We start from the raw sequence: 23198 nt of genomic DNA, 5'->3' as shown, positions 1-23198 counted from the left end.
TGGTTAGGAAAAATATACATGTTAAAATTTAAGGGCATCATTAAAGAAAAAATTTGAAATGTATAATTCCTAAACTGCTAAAAGGAAAAACAATTAAATAATATTAAAAGGACATTCAATTTAATAGAAAGCAGGGGAGAAGAAAAAAAGATTGCTTGAGAAAGCATTTTAAAAGGTGAAAAGATGGAGAAAAAAATTAAAATACAACAACAATTGCAATAAATAGAAATTCACTAAATCTGTTTCTTTAAAAGTCAGAGATTTTCAGATTATTACAACAGGATAAACAATGTCCAGATATTTGTGGTGTACGTGAAACACATTTAAAATCTAGTAAAATAAAAAATATTGAAAGTAAAGAAATGAAAATAGATTTACCATGGAAATTCTAACAAAATTATATTATATCTAAGTTTATATAAAACAAGTTATAAATTAAGACAAAAATTTCAAGAAAGACATAGAGAATTCAAAATGGTTAAAACAACAATTCAACTCCACTCTTAATAATGGATAGGAACACCAGACAAACATAAGTAAGGAAACAGAGGATTCGAACAACACAATAAACCAACTACATTCAAAGGACATATGTAAAACACTATTCCCAACAATAGGATACACATTCTTCTCAAGTGCACATGAGATATTGTCCGGGATATACCACATTTTAGGTCAAAAATTTTCTCAATAAATTTAAAAAAATGGATATCATGAAAAGTATCTCCTTTAACTACAGCAGAATAAAGTCAGAAATCAATAACAGAAGAAAACCTGGAAAACTCACAAATTTGGGGAAATGAAACAACATACTCTTGAACAACCAACAGCTCATAGAAGAAATCACAAGGGAAATTAGAAAGTACTTAGAGACAAATGAAAATGAAACAGAACATAATAGAACTGATGGGATGCAGTAAAAGCAGTGCTAAGGAGGAAATGTTTAACTATAAATGTTTACATTGAAAAACAAGAAAGATCTCAAACCAACAACCTGACATTAAACTTAAGGAACTAGAAAAAGAACTAAACCCAAAGTTAGCAGAAGGAAGGAAATATTGTAATAAAGATGAAAACAGATAAATGAAACAGAAAATAGTAAAATAAGAGAGAAAAATCAACAAAACCAACAGTTGGTTCTTCAAACCAATCAACAAAATTGACAAACCTTTGGCTAGATTTACTAAGGAAAAAAGAAAGAGAGAAGATTCAACTTACTAAAAATAAATATAGTATAGATATTACTACTGATCCTATGATAATAAATGGGATTTATTAGAGTGTACTATGAATAACTGTACACAAATTGTATAACCTAGACGAAATGGACAAATTCCTAGAAACACAAAACCTACCAAGACTGAATCATGAAAAAAATAGAAGGACTGAATAGAACTATGACTAGTAAGGAGATTGAATCAAAAATCTCCTGACAAAGAAAAGCCTGGGACCTGATGGCTTCACTGATTGATTCCACTAAACATTTCAAGAAGAACTAATACCAGTCCTCAAATTGTTCCAAACATTAAAGAGTAGAAAACAATCCCTAAGTCATCCTATGTGGCCAGCATTATCCTGATACCAAAGTCAGACAAAGACACAAAAAAAGAAAAGTACTAATATCCTTTTTGAACAATGATGCTGAAAAGGGGACATTTTTGTTAGAAGAATTATATACTATGACCAAGAACGATTTATTCCTGGAATGCAAGGATGGTCTTACATATGAAAAGCCTAAATCTAATACTCCATATTAACAAAAAGAAGGGGAAAAACTCACATGATTATTTCCATATCCATATGAATTTTAGTACCTCAAGGGACCCCAAGTAGCCCAAAAAATCTTGAAAAAGAGCAAAGATGGAGGACCCACACTTCTTGATTTCAAAATTTACTACAAAGCTACAGTAATCAAGACAGTGTGATACTGGCATAAAAATGGACAAAAGACTTAAACAGACATTTCTACAAAGAAGATATATGAATGGCAAATAAGCATGTGAAAAAGTGCTTATCAGCACTAATAGTTAAAGAAATGTACATCAAAACCACAATGAGATACCAAGTTGCACCCTCTGGGATGGCTACAATCAAAAAATAAAAAAAAAAAAGAAAGGAAAAAGAAAAGGAATAAAGAAAAAGAAAATTACAAGTGTTGGTGAGAATATGGAAAAACTGCAATCTTTGTGCACTGCTGGTGAGAATGCAAACGGCACAACTGCTATGGAAAACAGTATGGAGGTTCTTAAAAAAAAATTAAAAATAGAATTACCATATGACCTAGGAATTTCTGTTCTGGGAATATATCCAAAAGAATTGAAAGCAAAATCTTGAATACGTATTTGTGCACTCATGTTCATAGAAGCATTACTTACAATAGCTAAAACATGGAAGCAACTCAAGTGCCCATAAACAGATGAATAGATAAACAAAATGTGGTATACACATACAATGGAATATTACTCAGTCTTAAAAGAAAAGAAATCCTGACATATATCACAACACGGTTGAGCTTTGAGAACATCATGCTAAGTGAAATAAGCCAGTCACAAAAGTACAAAAATTATATGACATCACTTATATAAGATACCTAGAGTAGTAAAGATCATGCAGACAGAAAGCAGAATGGTGGTTGTCAGTGGCTGGGGAAGAGGAGATAGGGAGTTACTGTTTGATGTGTATAGAGTTGCAGTTTTGCAAGATAAAAAGAGTTCTGGAGATGGATAGTATAAATAGCTGCACAGTAATGTAAGTGTACTTAACATCACTGAATTGTTCACTTAAAAATGGTTAGGATGGCAAATTTTATATTATATGTATTTTACCACAATAAAAAAATTGAAGGGAAAACCACAAAAATTCATAAGAAAAATTGAGAATTCTAACTTGTTTGTACTAAAAAACATAATATTAAGGTGGAAAAATATTAAGGCAATCCACCACTGTATTCACACTGAGGTCACACTTCCTGAGAGCTGTTCTCAGTCAATGACTGAGCATGGCAGTGATAGTAAGGAAGGCCTAATCCTGAGAGATGCATAACTCCTCTGTTAGGATACAGAGCTTGGCTCGAGGACTCACCATTGGTCTTGTCAAACTTTCAGGCTCTTTCATTCAACTTTCCTTTCTTCCTGCTCTACTTCACGAAGGTCAGATTGACACCGTGGTCTAAAAGATCCCTCATCTTCTCCCTTGCTCTTTCCCTCACAGGAGTTCCCCCTAATGCGTTTACTGCATGGCTAATGCCATTTTGGTCTACTTCTCTGATGACTTGTGGTCTGAGCAATCAGGAGGTAAAATGGGGATTTGAAACTGGCTCACTCACTATTTGGCAGGCTAAAGAGAAACCATCCATGTTGCTCGATGAGACACAGACAGTCCCTGGAAGAAGGCTTCAATTGCTAAAAATTTCACCAGTGGTGACCTGGGGAAAATGCTTTCAAAAGAGAGTGGAGTTGGCTGACTACTGCTATGTTTGTATTGACCCTACAGAGGGATAATGAGAGACTGAAGGCCACTAATAAACATTACAGGCTAAATATACGAGCTAGAGAGTCTCTTTTATAGCTTTAAATCAGGCCCTTACCTCTTGACAGTGGAAGAGCCAGTATGAATGAGCAGCAGACTGATGATCTAATTGTTAGAACTGCAGAGCTCCAGAGATGACAGACTGCTCAGCCAAAGCAGTCCTCTTATGCAAAGACAACGGCCACTGTTGGAAAACTGGAGCTCTTGAAATATGGGATAGGAATATCTAGAATGGACTATCTAGATAGATGTTTTGAGGATGTTGGTTCTACAACTCTCGTTTCTAGTAATAGACAATAGGGTCACCCCCCTAAAGGCTGCCACCACCTCCTCTCCTGATTGCTAGACTAATAACTGAATTTAATGACAGAATAATGCATCTTGGCCTGAAAAGAAAGGGAAAAGATTATATACTTGAACAAGCTGCAAGAATTGGCTAACATGTACTGGCAGCACCCAGGAGATCATGTCAGGAATTGGATTTTGGTGGTATCTGATCAAGGGGGGATGGAATGTAAGCCTGGATAAACAAGAATTCATGAATTTTGGTGCATAGTCTCAGGACCAGGTGATATAATACCCTATGGAGGACTCCAGGGGATGGGGCAAAACTTGATGAGGAAGTGATTCTTATAAGCCTGGAAAAAGCACTGGCCAAGGCAAAGTGAAATGGAAATGCCTGAGTTGCCCTAGAAGATGAAAGAGAAAAGAATAAAAAAGCTGACAGGAGGAAATGTACCGGAATGGATGTATTATGTAAGGCCGGTAGATTACTTTCTATGGGACGTACCAGTCACCAAGGCCATGAGAAATTTGCTGGTGAAAGGGGCACCAGCTTCACTAAGAAGTTCACTGGTGGCTTTCTTCCGCAGACCAGAGCTGACAACAGGAGAGACAGTGACAAAGGGAGGTGTTAAGTGATGGGGCCCCAAAGTAAAAAAGATCAAGGGTCAGCGCCTAACTGACAGAATCCAGGGTCTACAATGAGGATAAAGTTCAACAAGACTGGAGGAGCAGACAAGGGTGTTGGCCCACAACGAGCTGTGGGATGATTAATAATGGATGGTATCTATCTCGAGAGGCAAAATAGATGGGCAGCCAACAACGGTGCTATTTAACATTTACTTTTGTTGTAAGTAGGAATGGAGGAACAAAGGCTGAGGGTTGTTGCCAAGAGAAAATCATGATCCTCTGCTCAGCTCCCAGATGAGTTAATTTACAAATCCAGAACCCACTGAATAGGTGGCTGAGTCCATAGAAGAAAAGACACTTTGAAACATCTTGGAAAGTGTATAAAATGGTCCCCAAAGGGACCTGTGTATGATTCCTTTACAAAGAGCCCTGTGTATATTTGGGTATATACACGGGTATGTACACAGTGCAAGAGGAGTAAGTAGATATTTTGATTACTATAAGACACAGGGTTAGAGATCACAGAGATACCCAAGGACTAAAATACCGTCATGAACCCTTGTTAGACTTGGGGTATCTCCAGGGTCCAGGTAAGAAATTCTGGCTAAATTCTGTATCATAGTGGGCCAACTGTGTCTATGCAACCACCCAGTGATAATTTCCCTACTTCTCAAGTGTATAATTAGAATTTATGTACAAGGTGATTAGAGTAACCCCTACATTTCATCCCTGGCCTGTGGGGTAAGATCTATCATAGTGGGAAAGATCAAGTGGCAACCTCTGAAAATACCTGCCATCTGGTCAAGATGGTAAATCAAAAACATTATGTAATTCCAGTGGGACAGTGAAAATTAGAACCACCATTAAAAATCTAAATGGTATAGGGGCAGTGGTCCCTGATATATCTCCATTTAATTTACCAGGCTTATTCTTTTTTTTTTGCGGTACGTGGACCTCTCACTGTTGTGGTCTCTCCCCTTGCGGAGCACAGGCTCCAGACGTGCAGGCTTAGCGGTCATGGCCCACGGGCACAGCCACTCCACGGCATGTGGGATCCTCCCGGACCAGGGCACGAACCTGTGTCCCCTGCATCGGCAGGCGGACTCCCAACCACTGAGCCACCAGGGAAGCCCCAGGCTTATTCTTTTAAAATTCAGATTCACACAGACTTACTTTTCCATTTTACATACCAGAAACAAGTATTTATTTTTAAAATAATTCCTTTCAGTTTTCTAATCATTCACTATATTATAGTACACACTCTAACAACAACATCCTTTAATTCTAGATATGAAAAGACTGAGATTTAAAGATGCGAGGTGACCTACTTAAGATGGCACAGAAAGCTAAGATCAGAGCCAGGCTATGCCTATAAGTGATCTTCCTAGTACTGACTCAATTATGTTTACCACCAGAACTATGCCCAATATAAAAGTAAAAAACTGACACAAAGTTTATGAACTGGCCTCCATCAAACCATGGCTAAACTGAAAGGCTGACACATTCACCTATGCTACTTCAATAACTCAGAAACAACAATAGCAGTAATAGTGGCCTGATTGAAGGATGTCCATAAATGCTGACCTGCCTAAAACTCTCTTTTAAAATTTAACAGTGGCTTTATTTAAAAAAATAATAAACTTAAAAGTATTTGTGCATTTTCTTTTCTTAACAAGGAGACAATTAGAAAACTGTCTAATTTACATTTTAATACTGAGAAAAATTTAAATGATAAAAAACCCATTAAATATACTTTATCTCACATGATGCTCAGAATATTTTATATTACTTTGTCCATGATGACAACATAATAAATAGGATCATCTCTAAGACATGGTACACATTAACACTACCTTTCTTTTACTTAATAAAAGAGTTATTGAACTTAAACATGCACACAAATTCAAAAGCTTAAAATAAAACCCTAAACATTTAAATAATTTACATATATATTCAGCTTTGTGAATTTTTACACAAAAGTAACCTTTTTACCATATTAACATCCACATTATTCTGTCAAAAACTTTTATTTTTATGCATTAAATAAGGCTCATTCAATTACAACTTCTAATACTTTTCCAAAAACATTGTAACCTAATTAATACGCTTAATATCCCTTAATATTCAGAAGTACGAAACCAGAGAACGTTTAATATATTTAAGATGTTTCCTCGGAACTTCCCTGGTGGCGCAGTGGTTAAGAATCTGCCTGCCAATGCAGGGAACATGGGTTCGAGCCCTGGTCCAAGAGGATCCCACATGCCGCAGAGCAACTAAGCCCATGCGCCACAACTACTGAGCCTGCGCTCTAGAGCCCGCGAGCCACAACTACTGAGCCCACGTGCCACAACTACTGAAGCCCGCGCACCTAGAGCCTGTGCTCCACAACAAGAGAAGCCACTGCAATGAGCAGCCCTTACACCACAGCGAAGAGTAGTCCCTGCCTGCTGCAACTAAAGAGAAAGCCCATGCGCAGCAACGAAGACCCAACACAGCCAAAAAAATTAATTAATTTTAAAAAAAGTTGTTTCCTCAAATTTCATTTTTAAGGGACAAATTTAAAGTATGAATAGTCTTTGCACATGTTAGTGATAAATATGATTTAGCGTTAAATTCTGGAAATTAATACTTTTTAAGGGACAAAGACAAACATGATTGTTTTCAGAGCAAAGTGACCAACATGGCAAGGATTTTGACAACAAGAAGTGAATAAACGAACAGAGAATGTGTAAATTGGAGAAAAGAGTTTAGAAAACTAGAGGGCTGCAAATGGAGATGAGAGAGATTAGACTTGCTATGTATGGGCCCATATGGGTAAATGAGAAGAGCTATTACAGGGAGGCAGATTTCATCTCAATTATAAAGAACAATTAGTTATCTGAAGATAGAAAATGGTATCTCAAGAGATGGTGTGTTTCCTGTCATTAAAGGTATTCAGGCATAAGTTAGATCAGGGGTTGGGCAAATTATGTCCACAGGCAGAATTCAGCCTAGCAGCTGTTTTTATAATAAAGGTTTATTGGAACATAGCCACTCCGATTTGTTTCCATACTGGCTGAGGCTGCTTTAGCACCACAACAGCAGAGTTGTTTAGATGCAACAGAGACCTTATAGCCCACAAATCTTGAAATATTTACTAACTGGCTCTTTACAGAAAATGTTTGCTAACTTCTGTGGATAAGGTATTAGGATTGTATGGTGTCGTTATAAGATAACCAATAACGGTTACTTTGGTGTTGAGGAAAGTGCTTGGCATATCATCTGTGTCAAGGATTTGGTTTAACAGGTTCTTTGCTGTTCAATGCAGCCCAGACAACTTGGTGAGTGAAGGTCAAAATTACATGCACTGTTTGTAAAGTTGTGTGCTGTGATGTGGGGCTATGCCTGCCAGAAGGAGGCACAATTGTCTAATTTACACAAAGGCACCTAGTGGACCAGTATAAGCGGTACACCTCATAATCATGTTAACAAAAATAACATTCTTTCTAATCCAGGTGATCTCAGGTGCCGTCACACAGATATTCTACCACTAAAACACAGCTGCTTCTCCTCGCCCAGCGTTTCTTTATTTACATCCCATGGAAATGAAAATAGATGTTGTACGAAGAGAGCTTTTAGGTTTTGAGAAATGCTACAAACTCCGCCCTCTCTTTTAGAAAGATACACTGCAAATTAACATATTAAAAACTTGAGAAAAAAAAAACAACTCTGAGAAGTAATGTCAGTTAAAAACAAACCAAAAAAGCCCTATTTAACTTCAGTATACACAGCATTTTCCAAATGTATTTAATTATGTAACACTTTTTAATGAACCTACTGTTAATATCTCAAATAACTAATATTCCAGGAAACTATGCTATATCCTAAGTCATATTTAGTACTTCCAGATTATAAGCTCTCTGAGGGCAGAAAATACATACTTCTCATGCTCTACAGATTTCATCACATTGCTAAGCACATATAATAATTACCTAAGAAATCCAAGAAATAATTGAATTGATATGGATTTCAATGCTAGGAGATGGACCTAATCAGTACAGTGAATGCACTGTTAACTTTATTAATTAAAACAGGCTTTAATTACTTATATGACAGGGGAACACAGGGTTATCATCCTCTTTCCACTGAATCAACTAGCTATTAAATAGTACTACAGCAAAATAAACTTGCAAAAGTATATGTCAAGTATGTTTCTTCTGCTCTGTGGTATATATTTAAGTACATAAAACTATGCAAGACACACTGTATCATATTTAAAGTTAAAGAACTGATAAATTACCTAACAGATTGATAGAACATACATCAGAACATAGGTTTAACAAATTCAAAGTCAGTAAAAGCAAATTACCTGAAGAAGGTGACAAAAAACTGCACAAGATCCATGATTGTATTGTGTTGTGAGAATGCAATCTGAAAAATCAAAATAAAAGAAAGTTTGAAACTTACTAAATCTATGCTCTTCTTCAAAGTGGTGATGTTTCATGGCATTTGTAAATACAATATTTTTAAATCATCAAGAAATTTGGATCACCATATTATAAATCATATGTGCTGGAATCAAAATTTCATTGAGAACACCTAATATAACCAACTGCTGATGACCTTTACACAGGCTATAACATTAAATGGTTTAAGAAAACTATTATATATGGAATCTTAAAAAAATGGTACTGATGAACCTAGTGGCAGGGCAGGAATAAAGACGCAGACGTAGAGAACAGACTTGAGGACACAGGTGGCGGGGGTGGGGAGGGAAGCTGGGATGAAGTGAGAGAGTAGCACTGACATGTATACACTACCAAATGTAAAGTGGATGGCTAGTGGGAAGCTGCTGCATAGCACAGGGAGATCAACTCCATGCTCTGGATGACCTAGAGGGGTGGGATAAGGAGGGTGGGAGGGAGGCTCACAAGGGAGGGGATACGGGGATACATGTATACATATAGCTGATTCACTTCGTTGTACAGCAGAAACTAACACAACATTGTAAAGCAATTATGCTCCAATAAAGATGTGAAAAAAAAGAAAACTATTATAAAATTACTTCAGTAATGCATGCTAAGACTTTCATGTGAAATCCTATGACATATTAAACGTGCCTAACTAAAACATGCAAATGAGTTTCTTCATCTAATAATTATCACATTTTTCTATCAATACAATTGATAATTGCTTGTGTGCCGAAAAACTTAATTTCAACTGTATTAAGGAAACTGAGGGAAATAGTTTTTCTTGTATATTCTTGTCTAGGGAAGCTGCATACAACTATTTTGTTATAAACCCCTGCAAGAATAAAATACATCACCGCAGTTTATATTTTCATGTTAATGAATTTTGAGAGGAGAAATAAATCAATAAACTAAAATTGTTCTCCACTTTTGTTAACATTATAGAGATCAAACTGTAACACGTTTCTTGAGGAAGTATTATATAGTGTACTAGTCAATAATGTAGCATCTGAATAGAGAATATCTATTTAGATACAGAAATAGAGAAAATCCAACTTTTTCACTTGCTAGATGTAAATATTTTAGAAAACTATTTAACCTATTTTTGTCCCATATGTGAATGGCAATAATAAGAGCGTCTACCTCATGTGTTAGAGAAAAGACTAACTCAATTAATAGAAATAAAATTATTGCCATAATATCTGGTATATAGTATAATACAGTAAATATTATACTTTTACATCATGTATAAAGGAGCTGGTCAACATAAGTGAATTTTCCCAGATAGCTGAAGCTAAACAATTAAGTTCTTGAAATCTTCTCCTTTAATAATCTTTTATGAAAAATTTTCAAAAACATGTAATACACTTTCCACTTCCAGTGAAAATGGACTAACAAGGATGAGATTTCTCTCTTTTCTTACAGAACTAGAAAACTATACAAAATGTATGGAAAAACCATATTCAGACATTAGACAAAACACAGAGGAGGATATAATTCATGAGTGAAGGAAAAGAAAGGAAATGAGTCTCACAATTGTCCCAGCTTTCAGGGCAAGGAATTGAAATGGCATTCTAAAATAAGAAATATTGTTTCTTATATAAAATAAAGAATTACAGCCAGTCGAGAAAATGGTTAAATTTTTGGTATATACATGAAAGCTTAAATATAATAACATTCATTTCCAAAAAGCTTCTAAGCATTTGAATAATTACAGAGCATTTATACAGACAATGAGGAAAGACAATTGCTGTAGGAGATTGGTTCTAGGTGAAAATGTTTTAAAAGATTTAAGAAAAAACATCTTTTAAAATGGAAAAGATACAGATGAGTTTTCTCTCCAGGTACTGTCCATGAGAGTATATTAGAAACAGAGCTTATCAAACAATATTGTCAACAGTAACTTAAATCCATGGAAAGATGATTCTGAACACAGCAATTGAGAACTGGATAATCTTCAAAAGGATAATTATTTTGAAATCATAGTCAATGAAATTGGTTTAAGATAAATTGGAATAGGAAGGTAAACTTAGACCGTGTTGAGAAATATCTAAATGAAAAAGAAGAAAAAGGACTTCAATAAAGGCTTGAATAAATTAGCAAATGTATGGAAAAGAGAAAAGAAAAAAAAATAATACATATAACATAAAATAAAAAAATTAAGGAATAAGATAAAGTATATAGAAGCAATTGCACTAAATGTGAACAGTCTGAATCCTCACCAAACGAGAGAGATTTCCATAGCACATTAAAAAGCATAATTTAGCTTTATGTTTTTTATAGAAAGCACATCTATAGCAGTGACACACTTATATCCAAAATATAAAGGATTGTGAAAAAAAAATTGGCTCTTAGAAACAACAACAATGAAGGCATGAAGGATAATATCAATAGCAAAGTGAAATTCAAAATCAAAATCTGGTCAAATAAAATGTACAAGGCACAAAAAATGAATAAAAATTATAAACTTATATGCACCAAAAACACAGGCCAAATAAGTGAAAACACAATATCTGGACTTATAAGGAGAATTAGATAACATAATTACAGAATAAATTTTAATATGTATATCTCTTTAATAACCTATCTGATAAAGCACACAAAAATTAATTTATTCAGTCATTCAAATCATGAAGAAATATTCAAAGAAATATTGCTTAAGCAAGCTCTGTTCTAGGAGCTGGTGACAACCTTGTAAATAGGACAAAGTCCCTGGTCTCTTGGAGTTTGCATCCCAATAGCAGGAGGCAAAAAATAACCAGGTAGACTCATAAGTGGATTATCATAATTTTCGACAATGGTAAGTGTTCTGAAGAAAAACAAAGTGATGTGATGCAGTGGAAGGATAGGTAGCTAGTTGAGATTAGGCAGTTAGGGGCAGCCTCACTGAAGACATGATATATGAGCTGGACACACAAATAATAAGAATGGTAAAGCCACACAAAGATCTGTCAGTAGAGGATTCCAGGCTTAGGGAATAGTACACTTAGGCTACAGCTGTTTGAGAAACTGAAGTCACAAGAGCTGGAATACTGTGAGCTAGGGGCAGAGAAGTTAAAAATAAGTTCAGAGTGACAAGCGGGGGTTAATTCACCTAGGTCCTTGGCATGATCAAAAGTTTGGGACATATTATAAGGCCTGAGCCATGGAATGACATGATCTAACTCTCAAGAAAAATATCATTCTGGCTGCTGGGTGGGAAAGAGATGATAGAGGAAAGCAGGGACATTCAATTTTCCTAGTTATGACATGATAGTAGCTTGCAGAAGAGTAGTAGCCATGGAGGCAAAACCAAGTTGATGGGCACATAATTTAGAGTGAAAGGTGAGAAGGCTTGGTGAAGATTGGATATGACTCACTTATAACTTCTAAGAGGATGTTCAGGGCCACCGCATTATTAGAGCTAACAACAACAAAAAAGTGAACAATTAAGTAGGAGGAAACCAGGAGAGTATTGTGTCAAGGATGCCAAGGGAAAGGAATCTTGCAAGAGGAAAGTAGTGGCTGGTTTTGTCGGTTGAGTAAGATGAGGATGGGACTATGACCATTACATTTGACAACAACAACTTCATGGGTAACAAACAAATGCACTTTCAATGAAGGGGTGGGAATGTTAATCTAAACAGAGAACATAAGACGAGTATGTAATGTGAGGCAGTACAGACAGCAACTACAGACTAAACTTCCAGAAAGGTCTGTTAAAAACAGAGCAGAAAGAATCAGGAGCATATGAAACAGGAAAACAAATCTTTTGTTAAATCCACAGAGCATGTAGAAAAGTAGACAAGTGTACATTATGAGAGAAACCACTTAAAAATTCCAAATGGTAGTGACTTTATGTACTATATTATCAGATTAAAATCAAAATTAAAACTATAATTTTGGATATAATCAAAACAAGTTAACTATTTGGAAATTAAGAAATATAATCTGTGAGGCCGAGTTCTAGGTGGACAGTGCCAGTGGTAGCATAGTATCTTAATATCCCTGAGTTTCCACATTAAAAAAAAATCTCAGTATCTATCTATCTATCTACCTACCTACCTACCTATCTATGGCAGGTAAACTGCAGAAAGAAAATACATAGAAAACAATTTCAACAAAGTTAAATGAAAAATTATCCTCCTCTTGAATGCCAAAACATGAGCAGGTACGGATAAACCACAACACCAGACACATATGGTACCAGGGTCTGTGAGGAAGTAAGAAGAGGGAATCAACAGGAAAATCCAAAAGGCATTCATTGGAACCAGGCAGGCCCACTGAATACAGAAGGTAAAAATGTAAGTGGTTTTGCCTAGTGCAAGAGCATATGAGTGCAAAGGGTCCTTGAGAAGTTCCAAAAGGAGCTAGAACAGCTTGGGCCACATGAATTTTCAAAAGCAACCAGTCAAATCTCTATTCCAGGACAGGCTCCATATTGAGGAAAAACTGTTGGAAGTGAAATCAAAATTGAGCAGAGCGAGAAAATGGAAACAAAGGAAAAAAGTTCCAACTGGGGAGAGGAACAGAGCCAAGACATCTTTAAAAAACAAGTGATACATTTTGGGGGGAGGAAAAAATACATCTATATTCAAATATGGGTCTTGCCACTAATTTCTTTGCATACTGTCAATGCAAATCATTATCATCACTCTGATTCTTTAACCTATAAAGGGTTTTGCATCCTTTTAAGATAAGTTATGCATAAACAGTGGGAACAGCCAACAGTGTTAAAGTCAATTTAGACTGGCAAAGTACATGATTCAAGCTGGTACTGCAGAATTTTATTATGGTTTGCTTGCCCTTTCTGGGTCCATATAGCTAAGTAACTTGGAAAAAAAAAAATCATGTTTTGAGGTAAGTAAGCAAAACATAGACCCAAATGAAAGTATCTACAATGTCTTGCATTTTTCCCAAAGAATAACTGAGTAAATAAAGCAGTCAAGTGAAGGATCTACAAGTTACAATCATGAACGAAAGCACTAAAACATTCTGAAACTTTAATTGTATTATCTATATGTAACTAACCTGTTAATATAATTGTATTCAAGAGTAAATGTAGATGGCACAAGCAGTCTCTATACTTAGCATACCATCTGGCCTCTGGGGACTCAAGCTAAACAGCATTTGATATTGGTTGTTCAAATGGAAAGTCAGCATTACAATGTGTTGTGCAAATCTTTTTAAATGTTTCTCCACCTGAGACTTTCTATAGGAAGTTCCACAGGAGATAGCCTATGGAAGATACTGTGTCAGACAGTCCGTCGTCAGGCACAGGCATAAAAATGGAAGGCAGATACAAGGAGATTTGGTCGCATTGGTGAACAAGACCAAGCAAACACTAACTCAAGCAGATTCTCTCTCAATATTCTCTCTCTGGAGTGTCAAGGTATTCATCCATCAAATATTTCACTGAATATCAATTATATTCTGGGCACCATGTCAGGTTCTTGGATATATCAGTGAAAAAAAGATTCTTAGTGGTTGTGGCAAGGTAGACAGAAACAGTAATAACAATTATAAATTATATAGTGTTTTAGAACTTGGTAATTCTAATGAAAAAAACCATTAAAAGTATCCTATTTTCTATATTAACATATGTGGGATGAGAAATCACTCCTTGGTAACTAAAAACATGCAGAACTACTGAGAAAAGACAGGAGAAAAAAGCAGGGGTAGCAGAAAGAAATGATACTAGCATTAGTTGCAAATGTATCTGACTATTTTCTCAGCATTTCTCTATCTAGGAAGAGCATCCAGCAACTCCAGGCCCCTTCCAATGAAACTGAAAGACCTACAGAGACAGGAGTAAGTATAGACAAAGGGAGAGCATTCTAAGTGATACTGGGCAACTGGTCTTCATGTGGCTGGCTCATTATCATCTAGAGCTCACCTCAAATATCATACTTCTCTAAGACACTTATATAAAGTAGCTGCCCTCTCCCTTATTCTATACTCTTGTGTAAACCTACTTCTTTTATATTTCAGTCTGAAATTATCTGATTTATTGGTTGATCATTAGTTAAAATATCTTTCCCCACTAAAATGTAAACTCCTTGAGAATAGTAGCCTTGTTCATAATGTCCATGGCACTATTCCAGTACCTAGAACAGTATTTGGTACACAGTACATAGTAAGCATTTAATAAAAATTTGCTGAATAAATGAATAACAATAGCAAAATTCAGCACGAGAGTATTCTTAGGGCTTCATATATCCTTATGAAGAGCCATGAAAGGAAGGAGGTACAGATGTTATTCTGAGAAACATTAAAAATTTATTTATTTGAATTTCTTTTATAAATCAATAATCACAGACTATAAGTACCTTCTAATTTCAGATCATAAAATACTACTTTCCCCTATAAAATTTACATACGTTGTAGAGTTCAGATGTTATGAAAAATATGCATTTCTGTATAAAATGTTTTTGTTTCTAATCACAGAAAAAATTTTATAATATCTACCATTTATAATTTTACCTACAATGTAAATAATTTGAAATCAAGGTATCAGAAATGGTTTCTTAATGTGTATTTTTACCTCAATTTCTTAATTTCAATGATAAACATTTTTAACTATGTTGGCTTCTTGGAATTTCTTTCAGAAGGTGACTTAGTTTAGACTACAATCTTCCTGTCCAAAACAGAAGGTATTACCTGAAACATTATTTTTTAACCAATGGAGGAAAAAAATGAGATTGCTTTAAAAGAGTGATCACTTGATCATTTAGCTAATTTTATTTAGAAAACAGTGAGACAAATCGATAACAACAAAAACAACACTATATTCATAGTTTCCCTGAGAGTGTATCTCTAGAGGACATGGGACATTTCTGACTCTAAAATCTCTAATTGTCTAATTAGAAAGATTTCTATTGGCTGGTGCTATGGCTATAAGATGACTCTTTACATCCCCGTGAAAAATATGAAAATTTACTTAAGTCGAATTTAAAGTTAGTTTTAAAACTTTAGCCAGAAAAATGCACTTTTGAAATTCTCTTTTCTTTAATGATTTTATTCAAGTTATCCAATATCATTTAAAGAAAATTAATCAAAATCAGGAAACCAATTAAAGCTTCATAATATCCTCATTTTCTCCATGTTTTTAAAGTGCCCCAAATAACCGATAAACTGGCATGCTAAAAATCAGAGTGAGCCAAAACTATAGCAACAGTGATATTTTGTCCATTTGGGCTTAAACGCAAATTCATATTGAAAACACATCCAAAATCTAAAACCTGATTTAAAGATGTGCTATATTTTTCATTAACATAATGACCAACATTTTGAATTTATGATTTGATGAAAAAGTTGCGTTAAGTGTGCTTGGAATAGAGAAGTAGATTAATAGCTTGATATTTACCATAAAATGTCAGATTTTGTAAGAGAGAAAAAAATATTCTTACTATGAAGGACAAATTGGTGTGTTTGTGCAAAATGTCAGATTGCCATAAACTCTGATATAACACTGAGACATAAAAAAGTGAAAATATGAAGGGATATGCTAAAATGATCAAATTCATCTAACAAACTGAAAGTAAAAGAGAGGTTCTTCAAACCACTATTTGGATTATAGTCCTTCAAAATGACATAAAAGCAGAGTTAAGTAATGGAAGTTAGTCATCTAGTCACATCTCAAAGACAACCGGGCTATGTTTCAGGCAAGCAATTCAAAATCGTATTAGGTCTTTATCTATTCATTTTTAAAATTAAAGCAGACTGGGGCTTAAATTAACTATTACTGAATAAGATCAACTATGATAATCTATTCAAGGTAAACATAAATTTCCTATAGATAATTAATTTACTGCTTATTGATAATATAATTTGTGTCATTCCTGATAAATATTTTTTTAAAATACAGTTAAATGGAAAATGGATGGTTTTTAAAAGGCAATAAAACCTAAGAGGAACAAATATACTGGCCAATTCTGCATAAATACTACACAAATTACTCTGATTATGAATCCTTAAATATTGTCTATAAAAATTTAATGGGTTTAATTCTTTTTAGAGCAAATAAATGCCTTAATGAAGGCACTCATCACTTTCCTCCTGGTTTAATGCAAAAACTTAACTGGTCTCCCTGTCTTCAACCTCATAACTTTCTGGTCACTCTTTACCCAGCTGACAAAATGCTCTTTTTTAAAACTGAAGGAGTTTCCCATAATTCCCCTCATCAAAATTCTTCATTTCCCTGCTTAAATTTCCTCAGTGTTTTTCCACCACTTTTAGCTTGGCCTCCAACTTCCTTGACATAGCACTAACGATCTTCAAAATTTGGCCCTTGCTTCTCTATGCAGAGCATTGACACTGCAGTCTGATCTCACTCCATACATTATCAACCTCTGTGCCTTGTTGGGCATAAACTGCTCCCTCCTGCCCTAACCCCTTCTTCTCTGGGGTAACTTCTATCAAAATGATTCATTTCCTGGCAGTTCTAGATCCTGTTTTTTGGCCCTCAATTGTATGTCTGTTGCCCCTACCATACACTTTTACCACAGTACTACTGAAAAGAGCTAACATTTATTAAAGTGCTTACTATTGCCCAGGCGCTGTGCTAAGTGCTTTTCATACACTAATTTATTTAATCCTCAGAATAACCCCATAAAATAGGTAATGTCATTATATTCATCTTATAGATGAGGAATGAAAGGTTTATAGATTACCCAGGCAACAAGCAGTGGAGCTAACATAGAAATCAATGCATTCTGAATCTAGTTCTTAAGTTCTACACTTTTGTACCACCAATTAATCACAGTACCCTGTGATAATTAGCATAGCCATCTTCTCTTTCCATTTGATTTCAAGATATTTGAAGTCAGGCATTACAATGTTCAGCTATACATTCCTAGCAACTAGCAAAGAACCTAGCATTTTTACTTCTATGTGTTTAGTGGATGAATTGCAGTAACTACTGGAGATGTATATCTTAATGTTCTAAATAGAAAGTCTTAAAACAGTTTCATTTTACTAAAGGTCAAGCTGCACAGGAAAACAATTACTTTTACATCAAGATTATGTCAGTTAAAATACACAGAGCTTTCAATCTACATGTCCAGAGAGTACATTTTCTTTAAGTTAAAGGATATTATTTTTTCAAAAACAGTATTGTTATGTGTTAAAGAATGAAACCAAACCTTTAAAATGAAAAGACAAAACTTTGCATTTGTAATGCTACCTGTTCTTAATTATAGTATTAGCATACTTATGAGGTTTCTTGAAGAGTTTCAGGTTTTAATTCAAGATATAAAACTGCAAGAGCAATGGCTAATATAGAAGTCTATATGCAATTTATGCTTGTAACACCACTTTCTATAAATTACAGTTTTCTTCACAACCTAGCTCTTCCTTTATAATTTAAGTGACCAAAAGGGAGCTTCCTTTTACAGAGTGATGTTCACTAGACCACCTACATCATTCAGTCCTACCTCTAAAACTTCAGAAACCAGGTTTATGTCTAAAACCTCAAAGTAGCAAGTGTAGCCAATGGTCTTAGTAAGGCATGTGGTACTATTCAAATGTCAATTTTTCATACATATGTACTACTACTAAATAAATAATAAAACCATCTGCATTCAAAAAGGCATTAATATAATAGTTGTTAAGGAAACAACTAAAACGATAAAATTTCAAACAAAATATTTTGAAGGTTAATTCTCTGTTCTCTTCTCTCCATTAAACCTAGACTATACTAATGGACCAGAATGCAGTGAGTAAGGTGCTTTCCAGAAGAAAGTGCTTTTAAAGATGATTTAGTAGGTCCCCACAATTGCTCTGATGTTTCTGCTTCTATATGGATAATTTCCAGTTTTAAAATACATGAAAAACAATAGCAACATAGAACTTAGGTTTCATTATAATAAAACATAAAATTTTAAAACTCAAATTGAGGGGTCATGACTTTGCAATAAAAAAAAGCATGAAGTAATCATATGGTTATTTGATGTAGAAGAAAATAGAGTTGAAAATTATGGGATGTTAGATAACATAATCACAGGAGTTTTTCTGGTAAGTTTTAGAAATCCTTTCAACTCTGGTCTTCAGCAGGCCCTTTACCCCACAGGGCACTAGGCAGAAAAAAATAATGGGCAAAGGAAATTTAAAAAAAATTAAATAGGTCAACTCTATCCATATTATATTTTAATATTATATAATCTTTAAGTATTATTTTCTTAATCATTGGTAAGTGTAATATTTACGTTTAATCCATAAATTCAATATCCTTGAATGGACAAATTCACTGAAATGCACAAAATATCATAGCTCTCTTAAGAAGAAATAGACAACCTAAATACTACTATAACTATTAAACAAATTAGATTTCTTGTTTAAAACCTTCAAACAACACAACAAAAACAACAAAACAAATCAACTGTTATCAACTATATATAATCAACTATAGGCCCAGATGGCTTCACTGGAAAATTCTACATTTATAAGTAAGAAATAATATCAATTCTACGTATCCTCTTTTAGAAAATAGAAAAGGAGATAACACTTTTATTAACATTTATTTTATGAGATCAGCACTACTCTGATAACAAAACTAGACAAAGACATAATAAGAAAAAGACATCTAAAGAGAAATATCTTTCACTAATATAGAAGCAAAAATCCTCAATAAATATTAGCAAATTGAACTCAGCAATGTATAAAAAGGATAATAAATCAAGACTAAGTATAGTTTATCTCAGAAATGCAAACCTGGTTCAACATGCAAAATTAATCCTCGTAATTTACCAAGTTTAAAGACTGAAAGTGAACTACCAAAGGATCATCCCAACAGATGCAGAAAAAGTATTTGAAAAAATTCAACACTAATACTTGATTTAAAAAAAAAAAACAACCCTCAGTAGAACAGATTGCTTTAAAAGTGATCACTTGATCATTTAGCTAATTTTATTTAGAAAACAGTGAGACAAATCGATAACAACAAAGACAACACTATATTCATAGTTTCCCTGAGAGTGTATCTCTAGAGGAGCTTCTCTATACAAAGGAGCTTCTCTAACTAAAGAGCTTCTTGATAAACCTTTAGCTAACATAATACTTAATAAAAGATGAAATATTTTCCCTTTAAGATTGGAAACAAGGCAAGGATGTCTGCTTTCACCACTTCTCCTCAACACCACAATGAAGCTCTTTTCCAGTGCAATAAAGCAAGAAAAAGATCTGGAAAGAATTGGAAAGAAGAAATAAAACTATGTCTATTTGTCGACAGAATGATTGTTAATCCCCAAAACTAATATAAATATTAAATGAATTTAGCAAGTTTGCAGAATACATATTAAAGTTACAAAAATCTATTGCATTTCCCCAACATACAATGGTTTGACTTACGATTTTTCAACTTTACAATGGCATGAAAGCAATACGCATTCAGTAGAAACTGTACTTCAAATACTGAATTTCAATCTTTTCCCAGGCTAGGGATAAATGGCACGATACTCTCTCGTGATGCTGGGCAGCAGCAGTGAGCCGCAACTCCCAGTCAGCTGCTCGATCACAAGGGTAAACAACCACAAACTTACAAACATTTTGTACCCATACAACCATTTTGTTTTTCACTTTCAGAACAGTTTCAAAAAATTACATGAGATATTCAACACTTTATTATAAAATAGGCTTCATGTTAGATGATTTTGCCCAACTGTAGGCTAATATAAGTGTTCTGAGCACATTTAAGGTAGGCTAGGCTAAGCTATGATGGTCAGCAGGTTAGGTATATTAAATACAAATTTTTACTTAAGATATTTTCAGCTTACAATGGGTTTATTGGGACATAACCCCATCATAAGTCAAAGAAGATCTGTACTAACAATGAACAACTAGAAATAGGAATAAAAAATTATGCAATTATATAGTATTAAAAAACTATAAAATTGCTTAGGTATAAGTCTGATAAAATATATACAAAACACCACAGAATATTACAAAACCCTAATGAAAGAAATCAAATTAGACCTGAATAATAAAGCGATGTACAGTGGTCATGAATTATAAGACTCAACAGGATTATAATGTCAATTCTCCCCAAACTGATACATAAATGCAATGCAATCACAATCAAAATCCCAGAAGGATTTCTTGCAGGATTTTTTTTTAAAAAGGAGATTCTAGAATTTATATGTGAAGGCAAAGGCACCAGAATAGCAAAAACAATTTTTGAAGAGAAAAACAAAGTTGGAAGACTCGCACTGATTTAAGATTACAAAAAAAGATTTAGGGATCAAGGCAGTGTGAACCGATGAACAAACAGACACATAGATGAATGGAGCAGAATAGAGAACCTAGAAATATGTGTACAAAACAGAATCAATTGATTGTGACAAAGGTTCAATGGTAATTCAATGAAGGAAGGATACACTGTTTAATAAATGGCGCTGGAACTATTAGACATCCAAATGCAAAACGTAAACATCAGCTCATACCTTTAAACTTATAAAAAGTTAACTCAAAATGAACCATAGGCCTAAAGTAAAACTTAAAGTTATAAAACCTATAGAAGAAATCAAAGGAGAAAATCCTCATTATCTCGGTTAGACAAGGATTTCTTAAATACAACATCAAAAACATGTCCATTTGCGAAAAAAAACTATTGTATTTGGCTAAAATTACAAACATCTGTTCTTTGAAAGACTGTTAGGAAAATGAAAAAACAAGACATAGTGTGGGAGAAAATGTTTGCAACACACGTCTGAGAAAAAAACTTGTAAGGAAAATATATAAAGACTTCTCAAAACTCAATAAAAACCAAATTAAGAAATGGGTGAATGTTTGAACAGACAGTTCACTAAAGAAAATATATGGATAAGCGCATGAAAAAATGGTTAACATCATTAGTCTTTAGGGAAAGTCAAATTAAAAGCAACAAATTACCACTCATATCTCTTATAATAGCTAAAATCAAAACAACAACAAAATTGACAATATCAAGTACTATTGGCAATGAGAGAAACTAGAACTCTAATACATTACTAATGGAAATGCAAAATTGTACAACCATTTTGGTAAATAGTCTGGCAGTTTCTTACAAAGGTAAACATACACTTACTGCAGGACCTAGCTGTCTCACACATAGATATTCCACGAGATAACTGAGAACACATACACAAAAACCTGTAGGTTAACATCTACAGTGGATTTATTAACAATTGCCCCAAACTGTAAACAGCCCAAAAATCCATCAACTGGTGACTGGATAAACAAATCCATTCCATAGAATACTACTAAATAACACAAAGGAATAAAATGTTTATACAAGGGTAATTTCCAGCTAAACACACACTCTATAATTACAGAAAGGCAAATCTATAGTGATAGAAAGCAGATCATTTTTTTCCTAGGACCTGGGGTCAAGGAGGAATGACTAATAGCAAAGGGAGGCAAAGAACTTTTTGGTTGATGAAATGATTTTACATCTTGATTGTAGTGGAGGTTACATAATTGTGTGTAATTGCCAAAATTCATAAAACTGTGCACTCAAAACGGATAAATTTGATTTGTGTAAATTACATATGTTTTGATTTGTGTAAATTACATTTTAATAAAGGTAAAATTTTTAAAAATACTGCTGAAACAAAACTGCAAGTCTATATACTATATGGGACAAATTTCATGACATTTTGGAAAAGTCAGAATGTCAAGACGTTAGCTGAACTACTCCATGGTACTGCTGCCTCAGCATCCATTTTGTGTAGGTCATGCAGCCTATCAGGGTCTTAAACTGAAATTAGCCCCCCGTGCAAGTGCATGCCCAAGATAGCAGCCCATAGAGTCACAGGTAAATTTAAGTTCCTGACATGACTGTGCCAGTGACCATGTAAAGTCTTCCTCTACCTCCCAGGGCTTTCCCCCTTGTGTGACCCCTAGATAAGACCCTTGAGAAGCTTGACAAAATCCCAGTGTTTCTGGTTTGAATTGACCACTCCAGCCTTAGCCTGGTAACCCCAAAGTGCTCCACACATGAACCCTAATAAAGGCATGAGCCCCAAGTCCTGTTGCTTCCTCTGCCTGTACCCTGCCTTGACCTTCCTGTATGGCCCCTGGAGGCATGCCATATACCTCCCCTAGGACTTTTTAGTAATAAACTTTTCCATTTCAATTTCCGTATGGTCCTTTGTTGAACTAGAGCCACCATCCAACTTCCCAGAGCTCTACTTAACAAATGTTAATTAAATAGAGTAACAACGCAAAATTACAAGAAAAGAAAACAGATCAGTGGCTGCCAAAATTGGTAGTGAGGAGAAGGGCTGACTACAAATGTACCCTATAAGGGATATTTGGGGAGGGATGTAAGTTTTCTATAATATGATTGCAGTAGTG

General features: G+C 34.5%; 1 protein-coding gene across 1 annotated transcript in view; it reads right to left on the bottom strand.

Moving 5' to 3' along the window:
- The window catches only part of ATRNL1 (attractin like 1), a 702872-nt gene that overhangs the window by 413094 nt on the left and 266580 nt on the right, over nt 1–23198 (bottom strand). Inside the window, exon 25 of the mRNA XM_032609094.1 lies at nt 8789–8850. Coding sequence (XP_032464985.1) covers nt 8789–8850 — 62 coding nt within the window. The remainder of the gene's footprint in view (nt 1–8788; nt 8851–23198) is intronic.

Source organism: Phocoena sinus, chromosome 16 (assembly GCF_008692025.1).
Source record: "Phocoena sinus isolate mPhoSin1 chromosome 16, mPhoSin1.pri, whole genome shotgun sequence".
Lineage (NCBI taxonomy): Eukaryota > Metazoa > Chordata > Mammalia > Artiodactyla > Phocoenidae > Phocoena > Phocoena sinus.
The sequence above is the reverse complement of the archived record's forward strand: the minus strand, read 5'-3'. Positions and strand labels throughout refer to the sequence as shown.